We start from the raw sequence: 19,686 nt of genomic DNA on the forward strand, positions 1-19,686 counted from the left end.
AATGCGAGCCTCGCATTTGTGAAGAATGTTCGCATTTGCGAGCATGGGAGGGGATTGGGTAGTTTGCATTTGCGAAGAAAAGGTCCGCATTTGCGGAAGTCCAAAATCGCATTGCGAAGGCTGCAGGAACGCGAGGGGTTCGCAATTGCGATGCTTTTCTCGCATTTGCGAGCTTCGCAAATGTGAAGCTCAGGTCGCAAAAGGACATCTGCAGCTGATAAGTCTTGACTTAGACAGGATTTTTCATTCATTCTCCCATTTTTCAAAACCTAGAACACAAGAGGCGATTTCCAAAGATTTTTTCTTCCCCAAATAATAAGTAAGTGATTTTTAACTAGTTTTTCAATCTTTTACCTCTTTTTACAAAATTTCATCCTAGAATCTAGGGTTTTCATGGTGGAATTGGGGATTTTTGGGTAAAAATTAGGGATTTTAATATTTGGGTATTTAGACCTCGAATTAAGGTCAGATTCCAAAACCAATTGTATATCCGGGCTTGGGGTGAATGGGTAATCGAGTTTGGTCCGAATTTTGGGTTTTGACCAAGCGGGCTTGGGGTCGGTTTGGCTTTTTGGGGGAAATATTGGGAAACTTATAATTTCGTATTGGAATTGGTTTCCTTAGCGATAATTGATGTTGTTAAGTTAATTATGACTAGATACGAGTGATTCAGAGGTAGAAACTAAAGGAAAAGCGGTAATTGAGCTTTGAGTTGGCCGTTGGATTGAGGTAAGTGCTTGGTCTAACTTTGACTCGAGGGATTAGGGATCTCCGGCTTAATTGCTATGTGAAAATCCATGTGTGTGGCATATAGGTAAGGTGACGAGTACCTATGCGCCGCCAATTTACCTGTTTTAACTGTTCCCTTCCCATTCTTAATATATTGTTCCCTTCCTTAATTGCTACATGCTTTATTGATATATCCATGATTTGTTGCTACTTGTCGGATATTGTTTTTCGTTGTTAAAAGTATTGGATATCACGTAGTTTCATTGTTTCATATTATTGTTTTAAGCTGGTTATTTGTGTTATTAGTATACTTGGATTGGTTCCGTTGAGTGGTATAAATTGAGTATAGTTTCATAATTGTACCTTTTTTCCGTTTGTTGTAGTTGAGGTTTAAACACTATGGAAGTTTGAGTTAAATTGTGAAATTTCTGTTCTTATTGTGTGGTTGGTACTGATATGGTGGGATCAGGTTGCACGCCGCAACAGGAGGAATAAGGGTGATATATTGATGAGGAATAAGGGTGAAATGTTATTATATAGTGGGATCAGGTTGCGTGCAACAATAGGAGGAATAAGGGTGATATATTGAGGAGTAATAAGGGTGAATTGCTATTGTATGGTGGGATCGGGTTGCACGCCGCAACAAGAGGAATAAGGGTGGATTGATATAGAGTAATAAAGGTGAATGTTCATATTGATACTGATTATATGGTAGAATCGGGATGTGCGCCGCATCAGTTTATTGTTTATGTTTCCTTCTTCTGCTGTGAAGTTATTTTGTAGTTTTGTATCTCACTTAAGGATTAGTTATAACAGGGTTCTGATAAGATATTGAGCTCCGTATTCATTTTTGCTGCAAGTTACTGTTTCATTTTGTCCCGTACTTCTTTTTTGCACTTTATTACATATTGTATGTAGGTTATATTGTAATTTCCCCAACGTAACCTCGTCACTACTTCGTCGAGGTTAGGCTCGGCACTTACCAGTACAAGGGGTCGGTTGTACGGATACTGCACTCTGAACTTTCTGTGTAGATTTCGGAGCAGGTAGTAGCTAATTGAGACATTGGCTGTAGGTTCACAGTTTGGAGACCCAAGGTAGTCCTGTTGGCGTCCGCATGCCCTGTCGTCCCCTTCTACATTTCTACGTTTCTTTTTTTTACCTTTTCAAAATAGATGTAATTTCTTTCAGACCATATTTGTAGTAAATCATAGTATGTTCGTGAATTGTGGCACCGGATTCTGGGTAGTAATAGCAATGTTATTGGTAATAGTCTATGGATAAAAAGGTTATTTACTTACTTCCGCATTTAATTCTACCTGTTCTAACTTGTTTTGTATTAAATGAAATGTAAAGGAAAATGGTCAGTAAAACTCTAACATTGACTTGCCTAGCGAGTGTGATGTTAAGCGCCATCACGGTCCTGTTGGTGGGAATTTCGGGTCGTGACAGAACCAATCGCCTCTAACTCAACCGAGTCACACAGACCGCCAACCCGAAAGTAATTTAATCCGATATGACTACCCTGAGGGAACTTCCTAGAAACCCGAAGCCATTTTTTGCATCACTCCAACATTGACATGTAGACATTTCTTGACAAGGAAATACCGCATATCCGATTATCATTTGCTACCATTTTCAAGCCCACCCGTAGACAAATCCAAAAGTCCTTAAAGGCTACGTAAGACCTGGAACCTGCTAGAACCTTCTCAATAACCACTCATCTTACTCTGATCTTCAATACACAACTAATACGCATCGAGCAATCGGTGCTTCACCAGCATATGCCCATTCAAAGAAATAACCATGCAATCCCTCGATCCGGAAACTGATATGGCCCATGATCCTACAATATGATCATCATTAGCAGCCTCTACCACTTAGCTCGAAGCTATAGAACACTTCATCAGCAACCCAAAATACCATATCTCCATAGCATGCCCCAATACTGCATGACTATTTAACTACATACTTCAAAACTCATGCAATGTTGATCATAGAACACCTCGAAGACTCTGCCAAGCACTTTCCCATCATTGCAATAATCAAATAACTTCCCCAAATGCTCTAAAATGGTGACATATGCACTCCACCGAATGGAAACCTCATACGAATCATGATCCAAACTCTTCATGAAGGAGGTGGCCTACTGGTTATACTCAATCGACACCTTGCCATAAACCCACCTTAGTCACAATAGTCAGGCCTCCAGCCAATCTTCCCAAATTTGTGCTTACCAACCAGACATATGAACCCGCCTCATACTGCAAATGAACGACTAGAAGATTTAACAATGCATCTACTTCTGAGGCTAGACAACACATTGCGATGATAATCAAGTATCTATGGCCCATCGTAATCCATCTGCAGCATCACCGATCGTCGGCACATAGCGAATACTGAGTGCATAACATCATATATGAGCGATCGGAAAGAGTCAAAGTCGTAGATTTCTAGCTGAAACAAGGCCGCACAATAAGGAAAGAAGAAAGGGAATTTTTTTTCCTAAATGCCATGTAGCCTCCCGAAGATAGGTATGGACGTCATCATACCGATCCGCAAGACTCTACTAGACACTTGCTCATGACTCGTAGAACCTACAAACCTAGTGCTCTGATACCACCTTGTTACGACCCAAAACCACAAGTCATGATGGCACTTAACTCAACCCGCTAGGTAAGCCAACTAATAGAAAATATAACTCAACTGAGATTAAAAGAAAATAAAGAATAGATAACTAAACATTTACAAATTTACCCAAGACCTGGTAGTACGACTCATAAGCTTCTAAGACTTGGAATTTACAAAGCTGGTTCGAATAAATACACGTTCTGTCTAAAAGATACATAAACGGAATTGTAAAACCTAAGCTACTAAGGACAAGAGGCAGCTATATCCGGAATGCGCAAACATCTTCAGAATCAACACCCGACATCACCACCAACTAAGCTCCAAAAATCTGTACACATCGTACAGAAGTGTAGTATCAGTACAACCGACCCCATGTACTAGTAAGTATTTTGTCTAACCTCGTTGAAGTAGTGACGAGGCTTTTAGCTAAAATATGCTTATTGTTATAACTTGTACATTAGATTAACAGTAAAAGAAGTTCAAAGCATAACAGATAAAAGTATTGTATACCACTCTGTGAGACAGTCAACAATTACTAGAAGAAAACATAGAAGAAGAATTACAATCATTCCTGGTATGAGGAGTATATCCAAAATATCAAATCAAATAGCACGGTAATACCCTTTCGTGCTTCTATCTCTTCCTCAACATATGTAAATAATTTATGTGTCAAATCAATTAGCATGGTAACACCGTTCGTGCGTTCAACTCATCCTTCCAAATGTATGTATAACAGAACCAACCAGATGACAGAATAACGATAACAGGAATTACAAAGTAGGAAATATGCAAGTGGCAACAACAGACAAGGATATACATGTGGGCAACAGTAAAAGACTAAGCGGAAGACACGTGAGCAACAACAATTAGGAAACAAGGAATATCAACTTTAATTAACTAGCATAATGGAGGCCTAAGTAAAAATATAACAAATAAGAAAGAAACACATGACCTTTACAAGTTAACAAGTAAGGGCATGAATGACTAGTATAGTGGAAGACTTATACTAAAGTGCGACAGAATAGGTACGTCATGAGTATGATTATAAAAGCAGGAAATAGGCATGGTATTTGCAAGTTAAGCAAGTAGAAGATATGAGCAACACAACAACAATTGAGATAGAGATCAATAACACAACAATATCAACAAGTCACACCAGATCTATAATTATGACAATAACAATTCAAGGTAAAGACATAAACGTATACACGGAAGACTGATATCAAACATAATGCATGTACCTCATCCTCACATGCACGAAAATACCCATAGTGCCATGACCTCATGATAAGACACAATCATAGCAACATAAATGAAATGGCATGGCATCACCCTTCGTGCTTGTACTCTCAGATGATATGGCACGGCATCACCTTTCGTGTTTTTACTCTCAATATATGGTACGGTATTGCTCTTTGTTCTTTACACTCTTCCTCACATGATAATGTATAGACAAAGGCACGACGTCACCCTTCGTGCTTTACACTCTTCCTTACCAAGCATATGTATAACAATGACAAACAAGGCAGGAAGCATAAATAATATTAAGGAGAGTGTTTAAACGGATATTCCAAACAAATTCCAAATCACAACTTTCTAAATCAATAATGGTTCAACAACCCTCAAGAACCGTATTATTCAAATACTTCCATGAATCCCATAAATGATCCACAACACAAGTATAGAGTTTAACATCTCAACAATATCGATCTTAATAATGTAGTAATGATTTCTCATAGAGATAACCGAATTAGACACATCAATGTATTCTCATAAATTCCATCAAGTTTGATCAAGTTATAACAAGTTAAGTCTTGATTTCTATCATTTAATAATATGTCCTTAGTATCTAAGAGTCAAGTAAGGCATGAAGCAAGAAGTCATGAAATTCTACAAATACAATTGTAACATAATCCCTTCATACCCCTCCCCCTCACCCCCGTGTAGCGGCCCCTTTGGGAGGGTGATACTTAGGAAACAAATCTAATTCACTACTTATAAAATATTAAAAAAATATATTAGTTAAAAATATTCAGAATAATTTAGTAGCGGAAATAGGCCCATGTGAAATGGTTCAAAGTACAATATATATATATATATATATATATATACTAGTTACGATTAGCCCGGGCTGTGCCCGGGCCCAACAACCATAATCAAAGGTAAAAAATTTATGTGGCGTTCAGTTTTGATTCATCCGTTGAATTTATGCCCACTTTTTAAAAAAAGTTTAATTGATACCCAATTTTTAGATAATTTCAGATGCATACACTTTCTCTTCTTCTTTACTGCTATTTTCTTCATCTTTGTTATTAGAGTTTCTTTTCTTCTTCTTCTTAGTTGCAAAATTAATTTTTTAAATTTGTTAATTTGTTATAATTTGCATACAACTTAAACTTGTAAACACATTAAATTTTTACCTTTTTTAATAAATGAATAAGCAAATCCTTGTCAGCACTTTCTTAGTCTTATTTTACATGATCGGGATATTGGACAACCGTAAATTAATATTTAAGTCCAATAGAATTTCCTTCCAATCTATTTCTAAAAATTTTATGCAGTTATTTTGCAAAAGTCCGTTTCGAAAATTTTTGTTTGAAAGTGCACGGTTTCCAAAAGCATCAGTCATATAATTCACATATATATAGTGCGTGCAACAGTATAGAGAGAATAGTTAGAAATATATATATATATATATATATATATATATATATTTGTACACTTCATAATATTATTTTAAACGAAATACAATGTCAAAATATCAACATAAGGTGATATAACCCTTCTTGAACAATCAACAGATTAAAGCAACTTCCTAACAAATTTATACATTCATTCAACATCACTGCAAATTTGTATTGTACATAAATTTCAAACTATCGGGTAAATAAAAAAAGAAACTAGTTTTTCTCCTTTGAACATATTTACAAGACAAAATGTAAATTAAGCATATTACAAGACTTGAGTTATTAACACACCCTAAAACAGTAAAATAGGTTACCAAATTCAAGTTACAAGATTTTGGTCTTTAAAATCCAACAAGCCTCCAAATATATATATATATATATATATATATATATATATATATATATATATATATATATATATATATATATATATATATATATATATATATATATATATATATATATATATATATATATATATATATATATATATATATATATATATATATATATATATATATATATATATATATATATATATATATATATATATATATATATATATATATATATATATATATATATATATATATATATATATATATATATATATATATATTTCACCCAAAAAGACTACTTCATCATGGCCATCTTCAGATTTCATCCCGAACATTACCTACGATAGAAAATAACTATAGCTAAGTATAAAGCTTAGTGGTGTATAAACTTTAGGCTTGGAGTCATTAAATTATCCAATTCCCTTTTTTAGTCATAATTAGCTCAATTTAACATAATTTAAAACAAGTGAACAAATATATCAAACATATCAAATATCAAACTTTGAAGTGTTTCCAAATATCAATAACAATGTTCAAGAGTCGAGAAAGCGTATACTATCAATCTAAGAGAGTATACCAAATATCCATTTTTTGCCCAATATATACGTCATGCTATCACACTAAGCATAATCAAATATCAAGATGGACCGAAGCCCCAAATCAAGTAGGGTCAAAACCCAATAGGCAAGAGAATCAAGAACCATATTTAAATGGCTTCCTAGTTCGTATCTAACACGGACAAGTTCCATAATTCAAGACGAACTACGAATCCAAAGTCAAGATGGCAAAAGATCCGAATCAAGAGGCATACCAAGATGAGTGACAAAGTCACTGCCACAAGAAGGACAAAGTCCCAACAAGAATGCAAAATGATCAAACAATCCGTACGAATGGGCGATTTAGCAAATATCTTACAATACTTGATATAATGCGAATATAACAATGTAAATTGAAGTCAAGAAAAATAAAATATTAGGTTATCTCAAAATATTCTAGCAAGAAAAAAGAGTACAAAGTTTATATACAAACCTTGGTGTTTTACCACAAAACAGTTCAATCACAACTTGGGAAGTTCGAATCGACTACGCCGTAAACAAACCAAATTCGTCCACTTCCTCAAACACTTCCCCTTTGATTTTTTTAAGGGTTTATATACCTTAAATACATAATCAAATATCTAAATAAGTTCAGTGATTTAACATGTCAAACTAAACATGATATTGGTGAAAATTATCCAAAAATGTTTGAAATAGAAATTCTGGACAGTATCACTGTTTTGTATTGTGACTCGATTTTAAAGATCTATACGGACAAACTAGAATGTATAGTCTTCATAAAAGTTGTAGATATATATCTTAGCATTTCAGAACATCTTGAATCACCTCCATATCAATTTTTAACAAAAGGTTATGCTAAAATTACTAACAGTAGCACATAGAGTATTTCTAAAACTAGAAATATGGGAAGCACCAACCCTGTATTTTCTGATCCTTTTTCAGGTAAATACCAGCAAATCTAAATTTTGATTCCTTCATAAGAGTTATAGATTTATGAAATGCCTTTCCAAAAAGTCCTTGATGACTTAAATCGGAGATCTGTACAAAACGATATGCTGAAAACACTAATAGATATCTAGTGTAAAAACGAGTTTAGAAACTTACCACAAAAGAGAGGAGCAACTTGATGTTCACCAAAAACGAAATTTGCTGGTTGATTTAGTAGAAATCTATGGTTGTTTCATGAAAGTTTCAGATGCTAAGAAGAAGAGAGAGAGGGGGGGGGATTCTTAATAAAAAAAATGGGGAGTTTATGGAAGACTAAGTCAGTCAAAGTTAACTTTAAGAATTTTGGATAAATATAAAATAAAAATAGTTCCCCAACTACTAAATATTCTTACATAAATACAAAAGGTTGGCAACCCAAAAACTTAATTATATATTGTATTTAATAACAACTCATCAAAATAATATTAAGTGTTACATATAGCAACACCATGGAACTTATTTGCCAATATTATGTGACGACCCGGCCAGTCATCTCATGAGTTATCGCTCTATTTCCCTCATTTCTGATTTTTATGCTTTAATTATCCGTGTTATGAGGTATCGAGTTGGTCGGATCAAATTCGAAAAGTATTTGGTAAGGTTTGAGACACGTAGTCTCTTTTAAGGAAGCTTAAGTTGAAAAAGTCAACCGGATGTTGACTTATGTGTTAGAGGGCTCGGAAGTAAAATTCGAGGGTTTAATTAGCTTCGGGAGGTGATTTGTGACTTAGGAGCGTGATCGGAATGAGTTTTGGAGGTTCGGAGTAGATTTAGGCTTGAATTGGCGAAATCGGATTTTCGACGATTACCGGTTGATAGGTGAGATTTTGATATAGGGGTCGAAATGGAGTTCCGAGAGTTATAGTAGTTCCTTTGTGTCATTTGGGATGTGTGTGCAAAATTTCAGGTCATTCGAACGTGGTTTGGTTGGGTTTTTGATCAAAAGCGAAATTCGCAAGATTTTAGAAAGTTTGGCTTGAATCCGATATGTTTTGGGTGATTTGATGTTGTTTGAAGTGATTTGATGATCAGAACAAGTTTGGATAAGGTATTAGGATATGTTTGTGCTTTTTGTTGAGGTATCGGGGGCCTCAGGGTGATTTTGGATGGTTAACAGAGAAGTTGGATTTTTGTTGCAGCTACTGAATTTGCTGCTTCTGATATTTTCGCACCTGCGGATTGGGGACCGCAGGTGCGGCGCCGCACGTGCGGGAGAGGAGCCGCAGAAGCGGATTTAAAGATTTGCCAGGAACCGCAAATGCAGTGTGGGACCGCACCTGTGGAGTCACAGGTGCGGAAGGCTGAGCGCAGAAGCGGCAGTGGGCTTTTAAGTGAAGGACCGCAGAAGCGGAGGTTTGGCCGCATATGCGGTACCGCAGAAGCGGTTAAAGGATCGCATATGCGAAAATCCCTGGCCAGAAGGTATATATTGTCTTCTTCGTGAAATTTTGCCAAGTTCATCATTTTGAAGACGGGAAAGATGCTAAGGTATAGGATTTCGAGAGGAATCAAAGGATATCAGTTGGGTAAGTTCCCTAAGCTTTATTACTTGGGTTCAAGATCATTTTTCCATTGTTTAATCATGGTTTTAGCGGAGATTAAGGAAGAAAAATTGGGGATTAGGGCTTGAGATTAATAGACCTTTAAATGGGGATTTGAGGGGTCATTTGGACTCTGATTTCAGTGTTCTTGATATGTGTAGACTCGTGGGAGGATAAGGATTCCGTTGATGTAAAATTATCGAATTCCGAGACGTGGGCCCGGGGGTCGGGTTTTGGTAATTTTGGGATTCTTGGTATTATTTGATTGTCTTCGCTTGGGCTTCATTCCCTTAGCATATTTTGACGTTGTGATTCTTATTTTGGATAGATTTGACGCGAGTGGAGGCCGATTCGAGGGGCAAAAGCATCTTGGAGTAGTATTTTCACCAGTTTGAGGTAAGTAACCATTGTAAAGCTGGAACTGAGGGTACAAACCCCGGTATTTGACTTGTTTTGATAAATGCGGTGATGCACACGCTAGGTGACGAGCGTGTGGGCATGCACCGGTAGGGATTGTGCCTTGGTCCGACTCGTAGCGACTATTAAGCCGCGTATTTGATTTGAAAATATTATATTATTCCGTATTTTGGATATTTCTACTGTATTATGGGTTGTATGCCATGTTTGGGGCCTTGTGCCGACCTGTAGAAACCCTTAGGGACATTTTGACTATTTTTCCTCACTTTACTTGCAAAAAACATATCCTCAGTCATGTTTTACCTATTCAAATGTTTAAAACTAGTTTTATCTTTCCACTTCTAATAGTGAGGATTGTTTGGGCTGAGCTCCCTAATTTCTATTGTTGTGCCCGAGAGGCTGTGAGGTTAATGACTGAGAGAAGTTGAGAACCTAATAGTGAGGATATGATATCTATACATTATGGATTGGGTTGTACGCCATAACGATACTTATATGGATCGGGCTGCACGCCGCAGCGATATGACGCTTGGGCTGTAGGAGACCCTCCGGAGTCTGTACACCCCCAGTGAGCATAGTCGACTATAAATTATGGATCGACATGAACGCCGTAGCGGTTACTATGATTTCTATTATTATGAGCTACTAATGAGCTGAGTGCTGAGAGTGAGTACTGAGTGACGAGAGTTGAGTCACGAGTGACTGAGAGGCTGCCCGAGGGGCTATATTCTGAGTGATTCCATGCCCAAGGGGCCCGTTTATGACGATTTCACTGATTTCACTCTTCTTTTAAACTAGCCTCTATTGGAAATATTGCTAAGTATATGATTTCAAGTGTTTTAAACTGAAAATGTTAATTTACGACAAAATTGGTTTTTAAATTGTAACATTGATATGATATTCTGTTGAGTATTCAGTTATATGTTTTATTGAAACTGCTCGTCACTACTTTCAGTCCTTATTTACTTTAGTTACTTATTGAGTTGGCGTACTCACGTTACTCCCTGCACCTTGTATGCAGATCCAGGTGCCCGAGTGGCAGAGTGAGGGTCCGCAGCTGATTCAGAGGTTGCCAGAGATTTCAAGGCAGCTGCATGGCGTCCTCAGCCCTATTATCTCCTTCTTATCTTGTTCTTTTTCCGCATTTTGCTAGACTTTTGTTGTATCAGACAGTCAGTTATGTAGTAGAGGCTCTAGACTCATGACACCAGACATTTGGGGCTATGTTGTCTTATGTTTTTATTGGATTCCGCATTATTTTAGCTGTCTTGAACACTTCTTATGAAAATCGGTATTTAATCCTATGTTGGAAAAATGGTTTTATAAAAAAAATTCGATGTGATTGATGGTTTGGGTTGGCTTGCCTAGTAATGTGATAGGCGCCATCACGACCGGGTATTTGGGGTAGTGACATATTAACACAATCTAGAGTAAGAAATTTTGATATATTGAAAATTTCACATTTAGGAAGTGCAAAGTAAAATATCTCCTCGTTATAAAAATGCCCAATCAAGAATTCAAAAATTATAAAAAAAATTGGGGTGTTACAACTCTCTCCCCCTTAAATAAATTTCGTCCTGAAATTTACCTTGTACTAGTCCAGAAACAAATGTGGATATTGAACTCGCATATCCTCTTCTCGCTCCTAGGTAGCTTCTTCGCCTGAATGATTTTTCCAAAGAACCTTCACTAATGGGATTCTCTTATTTCTAAGCTCTTTTATCCCACGCGCTAAGATTTGGATTGGTTCTTCTTCATATGTCAAATCAGGATTAACCTCAATAGACTCAATAGGAAGAACATGAGATGGATCTTAGCGGTATCTTTGAAGGATAGAAACATGAAAAACATTGTGGATCTTGCCTAATTTAGGTGGCAAAGCTAGCTTATATGCAACCGAACCAATTCTCTCAAGTATTTCATAAGGTCCAATGAATCAAGGACTAAGTTTACCTTTTTGGCCAAATCTCATAATCTTCTTCCATGGAGAAACCTTTAAAAATACCTTATCACCACCTAATGCTCAACTTTCACGCCTTTCAAGATCAGCATAGGATTTTTGTCTGCCTAAAGAAATTTTCAAACGATCCTTAATGATTTTCAACTTATCTTCAGTTTGTTGCACAATCTCAGGACCCACAAATTTTCTTTCACCAACCTCGTTCCAACAAAGAAGCGTTCTACATTTTCTCCCATATAAAGCTTCATAAGGAGGCATGCCTATACTTAATTGGTAGCTATTATTGTAAGCAAATTCTATTAGGGCTAAGTGCCTGTCCCAACTACCCTCAAACTCGATAATGCAGGCTCGAAGCATATCTTCCAAGATTTGTATTATCCTCTCAGACTGGCCGTCTGTTTGTGGATGGAAAGCGGTACTAAAATTCAACCTGGAACCCAAAGCTTCTTGCAAGCTAGACCAAAATCTGGATGCAAACCTTGGATCTCTGCCAGACACAATAGAAACAGGGATTCCATGCAGCCTCACAATCTCATTAATGTATAATTCTGCCAAACGTTCCAGTGAGTAGTCCATTCTGATTGCCAAGAAATGAGCACTCTTAGTTAGTCTATTTACAATGACCCAAATTGCATCATGATTTCTTTGAGTGCATGGAAGTCCAGAAACAAAGTCCATCGTTATCTTTTCCCATTTCCATTCAGGTATTGATAAAGGTTGCAGTAGACCAGCTGGACTTGATGTTCAGCATTTATTTGTTGACATGCCAAGCATTTAGAAATGAACTCTGCAATGTCTCTCTTCATACCACTCCACCAGTAGTGCTCCTTAATGGTCCGATACATTTTAGTACCTCCAGGATGCATTGCATAAGATGAACTATGTGCTTCAATCAAGATCTGATTCCTCGATCATCATCACTAGGAACACACAACCTATTTTTATTAAATAAGGTACCATCTTTCCTTAATGAAAAATCTGATTCTCTTCCATTTTTGACTTTGTCAACCCGTTTCACAAGCTTCTCATCTAACTTCTGCGCTTCTTGGACTTGCTCAAGTAAGACTGGCTTGACTTGCAAATTAGCAATGATAGAACTATTAGAATTAAATGAAAGGCAAACATTCATGGCTCTTAATTCAAGAAGTAAAGGCAAAGAACTTAGAGTTAAACTTGCAAGGGAATTGCGACTCAACGCATCTGCAACCACATTGGCTTTACCAGGATGATAATCAATCGTGCAATCATAATCTTTGATGAGTTCAAGCCATCTACGTTGTCTCAAGTTTAACTCTTTTTGTATACCCAAGTACTTCAAACTCTTGTGATCAGTAAATATGTGACACTTCTCTCTGTACAAGTAATGCCTCCAAATTTTTAAGGCAAAAACAATGGCATCAAATTCAAGATCGTGAGTGGCATAATTCAACTCATGCGATTTCAACTTTCTAGAGGCATAAGCAATTACTTTCCCTTCTTGCATCAAAAAACAACCCAAGCCACGGTGAGATGCATCACTGTATACCACATAATCTTTTCCTTCAGCTGGCAACGAAAGTATTGGAGCTTGTGTCAACAAGGATTTTAGCTTTTCAAAGCTCTCTTGACACTTGTTATCCCACACAAATTTGGCGTCTTTCCCTAACAGTTTGGTCAAAGGAGAAGCTATAATATAGAAGCCCTTCACAAACCTCCTGTAGTATCCTGCTAAACCCAACAAACTTCATATCTCAGTTGGAGTTTTAGGGAGTTTCCAATCAACAATAGCTTGAATCTTACTAGGATCAACCTTCACACCTTCAGCTGATACAATGTGCCCCAAAAAGCCACTTCATTCAGCCAAAATTCACATTTGGAAAGCTTTGCGTAGAGTTATCTCTCTTTCAGAATTTGCATGACAATTCAGATATGTTTATCATGATCTTCTCTATTCTTGGAATAGACTAAAATGTCATCAATAAACACCACCACAAATTGATCAAGATAAGGCTTGAATACACGGTTCATTAGATCCATAAATGTAGCATGAGCATTTGTCAAACCAAATGACATTACCAAAAATTCATAATGGTCATACCTGGTCCTAAAAGCAGTTTTAGGAACATCTTGTTCCCTCACGTGCAACTGATAATATCCAGACCTCAAGTCAATTTTTGAGAATAAGTTGGCACCCTTCAGTTGGTCAAACAAGTCATTGATTCTAGACAGTGGGTATTTGTTCTTGATTGTTACCTTGTTCAGCTGTCGGTAATCAATGCAAAGCCTAAGAGTGCCATATTTCTTTTTTACAAATAAAACAGGAGCTCCCCAAGGCGAAATACTGGGACGGACAAAACCTTTCTCAAGAAGTTCTTGCAATTGAGCCTTCAACTCCTTTAATTCAGCTGGAGCCATTCTATAAGGAGCGATAGATTTAGGAATAGTTTCAGGGACAAGATCTATAGGAAATTCAATCTCCCTTTCTGGAGGCAACCCAGGAAGATCATCAGGAAATACATCAGGAAAGTCGCACACAGTTGGTATGTCCTTAAGACTTGGACTCCCTAATCGTATATCGACTATATGAGCAAGATAGGCATCACAACCTTGACAAATCATCTTCCTTGCCAAGACCGCAGAAATAATATTAGATGTCAATGATCTTTCTCCTTGAACTACTATGTGTTAATATGCATGAGTTCTAAAAGTCACTTGCTTCAACCTACAATCAACCAATGCATGGTGCCTATGGAGCCAATCCATACCAACAATAACATCATAGTCTTGGAAGGGCATTTCAAGCAAGTCGGCAGGGAAGACCAGATTTTGAATCAAGAATGGACAATCTCGGTAAATCTTGTTAACAACAGCCTGATGACCTAATGGACTCGTAACCAGCACATCAAAGTCAAGTCTCACAAATTTAACAGTATCAGGAAATGCAAGTGATGAGCAAACATAAAAGTGTGAAGATCCAGGATCAAATAATGTAACAACAGATATGCCAAACAAGAAAAATTTACCAGCAACCACGTCTGGGCCATCCTGGTCATTCTTCTGTCTCATAGCATAAACTCATGCAATAGCTCTTGTCCCACTAGCCTGTTTAGCTCCACCCGAACCCGCTGCTTTCATATTTTAAGGTCTAGCACTGCTATTAGCTTGAGAATGAGTAGTGATAGGCTTTTGAACTGATCCCTCTGTATGTGTATAAGAAAGAGGATTAGGATTAGGACAATCATTTACTTTATGATCCATACTTCCACAATTAAAACAAGCACCAGAAGCTCGTCTACATGCACCATAATGATTCTTCCCACACTGTGCACAAGTAGGTGTATGAGTTTTGCCTTGGCCATAATTTGGAGTACTAGCAGTAGAAAAATTCGACTTATTCTGTTTATAATGTAATGATTTATGTGTACTCTCGGTCTTGGAATAGTCAAACTTTCCCTTTTTGGATGGACCGCCATAATCTAAATTACCCTTCCTAAACCTATTTTCTCTCCTACTAGCTTCTTCCTTGTCAATTCTTTCCCAAGTAAGTGCAGTTGAAATCATCTTGGAAAAATCCTCAAGTTGTAAGATTGCCACAGATTTTCAAATGTAACCACTCAAACCTTCTTCAAATCTTCTGCACTTGTCTCTTTCACCATCAATAATACCTCCAGCATAGCGAGAAAGCCTGAAAAAGTTTTGTTGATACTCTGCAATAGACATACTCCCTAGTCTTAAATTCAAAAACTCTTTCTTCTTAGCATCACAATAGATAGGGGAACATATTTTGCACGAATGATTTCACAAAGTCATCCCAAGTTAGCACTGGAGGTTTTGCTTTTGCATTTGGCACACTTACCCACCAATCATAGGCATCTTTTTGTAAAAGAGAGATAGCATACTTAAATTTGGCAGCATTAGAACAGTCCAGTTGTTTAAAGACCCTCTTCAAGCGCTCAAGCCATTGTTCAGCTACCGTGGGATTAGTAGTGCCTTCAAATTCAACTCCGCCCATTTTTCTCATCTTCTCAAAATTCATTTCACTAGGTTTTGACATTGTCCCAGCCAAGTGACGAAAGTACTCATCCATCTACTGGAATGGAGGAGTCATAGATGGAGTATTATGACCCGTTGCTCTTGGATTACTGCCCACCTCATTTTCACGAACACGAGGATGATTTAGGCTAGGCACGGGTTCCTCATCTCCTCCCTAAAGGTGAGGTATGGCATCATATTGGGTCTGACTTTCATCAACGGATTCAATAGCTCTATTCGAAGAAGAGGTCATATTAAAATTCCTATAAAAGATAAGATCACACTGCATTAAGGACATGTACATGATGCATATGCACACGGAATACAATAAATTACATTAAACAAGTATGCAAAAATTTATAAACTCCAAGTCATTTTAAAGAAAGGAAATAAAAACAAATACTAGGTACGATCACAACAAAACAAATCCTAGAATCACAAACCTAGGCTATAATACCAAAACTTGTAGAGTCCCCTTTGGGAGGGCGCTACTTAGGAAACAAAACTAATTCACTACTTATAAAATATTAAAAAAGATATTAGTTAAAAATATTCAGAATAATTTAGTAGCGGAAATAGGCCCATGCGAAAAGGTTCAAAGTGCGATATATATATATATATATATTTGTACACTTCATATTATTATTTTAAACAAAATACAATGTCAAAATATCAACATAAGGTGATATAACCCTTCTTGAACAATCAACAGAGTAAAGCAACTTCTAACAAATTTATACATTCATTCAACATCACTGCAAGTTTTTATTGTACATAAATTTCAAACTATCGGATAAATAAAAAAGGAAACTAGTTTTTCTCCTTTGAACATATTTACAAGAAAAAGTGTAAATTCAGCATATTACAAGACTTGAGTTATTAACACACCCTAAAACAGTAAAATAGGTTATCAAATTCAAGTTACAAGATTTTTGTTTTTAAAATCCAACAAGCCTCCAAATAATATGCATAAATGTAGCATATATACATATATATCATGTACATATCCCAAAACTATGCAAAACCAAGGTGCATATGCAAATGTGATCTCCATAAGTTCTCCCAAAAAGACTACTTCATCATGGCCATCTTTAGATTTCATCTTGAACATTACCTACGATAGAAACAACTATCGCTAAGCATAAAGCTTAGTGGTGTATAAACTTTAGGCTTGGAGTCATTAAATTCTCCAATTCCCCTTTTTAGTCATAGTTAGCTCAATTTAACATAATTTAAAACAAGTGAACAAATATATCAAATATCAAACTTTGAAGTATTTTCAAATATTAATAACAATGTTCAAGAGTCGAGAAAGCGTATACTATCAATCTAACAGAGTATACCAAATATCCATTTTCGCCCAATATGTACGTCATGTCATCACACTAAGAATAATCAAATATCAAGATGGACCGAAGCCCCAAATCAAGTAGGGTCAAAACTCAATAGGCAAGAGAATCAAGAACCATATTTAAATTGGCTTCCTAGTTCGTACCTAACATGGACAAGTTCCATAATTCAAGAGGAACTACAAATCCAAAGTTAAGATGGCAAAAGATCCGAATCAAGAGGCATGCCAAGATGAGTGACAAAGTCACTGCCACAAGAAGGACAAAGTCCCAAAAAGAATGCAAAATGATCAAACAATCCGTACGAATGAGCGATTTAGCAAATATCTTACAATACTTGATATATACGAATATAACAATATAAATTGAAGACAAGAAAAATAAAATATCAAGTTATTTCAAAATATGTCAGCAAGCAAAAAGAATATAAAGTTTATATACAAACCTTGGTGTTTTACCACAAAACATTTCAATCACAACTTGGGGAAGTTCGAATCGTCCACGCCGTAAACAAACCAAATTCGTCCACTTCCTCAAATACTTCCCCTTTGATTTTTTTCAAGGGTTTATATACCTTATTACATAATCAAATATATAAATATGTTCAGTGATTTAACATGTCAAACTAAACATGATATTGGTGAAAATTACCCAAAAATGTTTGAAACAGAAATTCTGGATCGTATCACTGTTTTGTGTTGTGACTCGGATTTAAAGATCTATACGAATAAACTAGACTGTATAGCCTTCATAAAAGTTGTAGATCTATGTCTTATAATTTCAGAACATCTTAAATCACCTCCATATCAATTTTTAACAAAAAGTTATGCTAAAATTATTAACAGTAGTACATGGAGTATTTCTAAAACTGGAAATCTGGGCAGCACCTGCCCTGTGTTTTCTAATCCTTTTTCAGGTAAATACCAGCAAAACTAGATTTTGGTTCCTTCATAAGAATTATAGATTTATGAAATACCTTTTCAGAAAGTCCTGGATCACGTAAACCAGAGCTCTGTACAAAACGATATGTAAAAAACACTAATAGATGTCTAGTGTAAAAACGAGTTTAGAAACTTACCACAAAAGAGAGGAGCAACTTGATCTTCACCAAAAACGAAATTTGCTGGTTGATTTAGTAGAAATCTATGGTTGTTTCATGAAAGTTTTAGATGCTAAGAAGGAGAGAGAAAGAGGGGGAGGGGATTCTTTTCTTTGTCTTGAAGAATAAAAAAAAGGGAGTTTATGGAAAACTTAGTTAGTCAAAGTTAACTTTAAGAATTTTGGATAAATATGAAATAAAAATAGTTCTCCAACTACTAAATATTCTTAGATAAATACAAAAGGTTGGCAACCCAAAAACTTAATTATATGTTGTATTTAATAATAACTCATCAAAATAATATTAAGTATTACATATAGTAACACCATGGAACTTCTTTGCCAATATTAACACAATCTAAAGTAAGAAATTTTCATATATTGAAAATTTCACATTTAGGAAGCGCAAAGTAAATATCTCCTCGTTATAAAAATGTTCAATCAAGAATGTAAATATTATAAAAAAATTTGGGGTGTTACACCCCGAGCATGATTAACCCTGGCACATACATATATGCTCGTCACCTCATATATGTATCACCCCTGCATGTAGCAAACAATGGCAAATAGGAGAAAAAATTCCCTCAATAAAGTTAGGCAAAACACTTACCTCAATTCGGCTAACTCAACACTCAATCTAACCTTTTTCTCTACAAATTCGCCTCCGCTCGACTCAATCTAGCCTTTTTCTCTACAAATTCACCTCCGCTCGACTCAATCTTGCCAATGGCGACTTGAATACATCATCACAATGCAAGAGAAAACAATTTCAATTAATAAAGCTGTGATTTTTATTCAATTTTTAAAAAGTAAACAAAAGTCAAACCTCAAGACCACCCGGTCAAAACCCGGGTCCAAGGGTAGGTCTTGACTACCCATAGCCTCACGAGTCCAAATATATATTTTGTTTTCAAATCCGAGTTTTATTCGACTCTCAAATCTCACATTTTTATTTTTCAAAATTTTGAAAAAGTCCCCTAATTTTTTCGTAGATTTCTCATGAATTTGATGTTAAATCTTGTATAAAATCATGAAATATAGTTGAAAATTGATTAAACATACTTACCCAATGATTTGGTATGAAAATTCCCTCTCAAAATCGCTTTACATCGAAGCTAGGGTTCAAAATATATGAAAATGCAGCAAAAACTCGAAATTCTTTGCACTTAACAGGTTGAAGATGTCGCATTTGCGACAAGGGGTTCGCAAATGCAAACCTCGCAAATTCGAAAATAATATCGCAATTGTGAACTGGAGACTTCCTTGTTCAGGTCGCATTTGCGACTAAAACTTCGCAAATGCGAAAACCAGCTTTTGCAAATGCGGCAGTCTCATCGCAAATGCGAAAAATTTTCCAACCGCCCAGGCTTCGCAAATGCGA

The 19,686-nt window shown here is 36.2% G+C and overlaps 1 protein-coding gene across 1 annotated transcript; it reads right to left on the minus strand.

The window, feature by feature from the left end:
* Positions 1–14,964: 14,964 nt before the first annotated feature.
* On the minus strand, positions 14,965–15,913 carry LOC104228304 (uncharacterized). Its single transcript, XM_070147013.1, has 3 exons — positions 15,683–15,913; positions 15,447–15,533; positions 14,965–15,387 (listed from the first exon to the last, which is right to left on the minus strand). Exons 1-3 carry the CDS (start codon positions 15,911–15,913, stop codon positions 14,965–14,967), a joined length of 741 nt encoding a protein of 246 aa, XP_070003114.1.
* Between the last annotated feature and the right edge of the window lie 3,773 nt (positions 15,914–19,686).

This window comes from Nicotiana sylvestris, chromosome 5, assembly GCF_000393655.2.
Source record: "Nicotiana sylvestris chromosome 5, ASM39365v2, whole genome shotgun sequence".
NCBI lineage: Eukaryota > Viridiplantae > Streptophyta > Magnoliopsida > Solanales > Solanaceae > Nicotiana > Nicotiana sylvestris.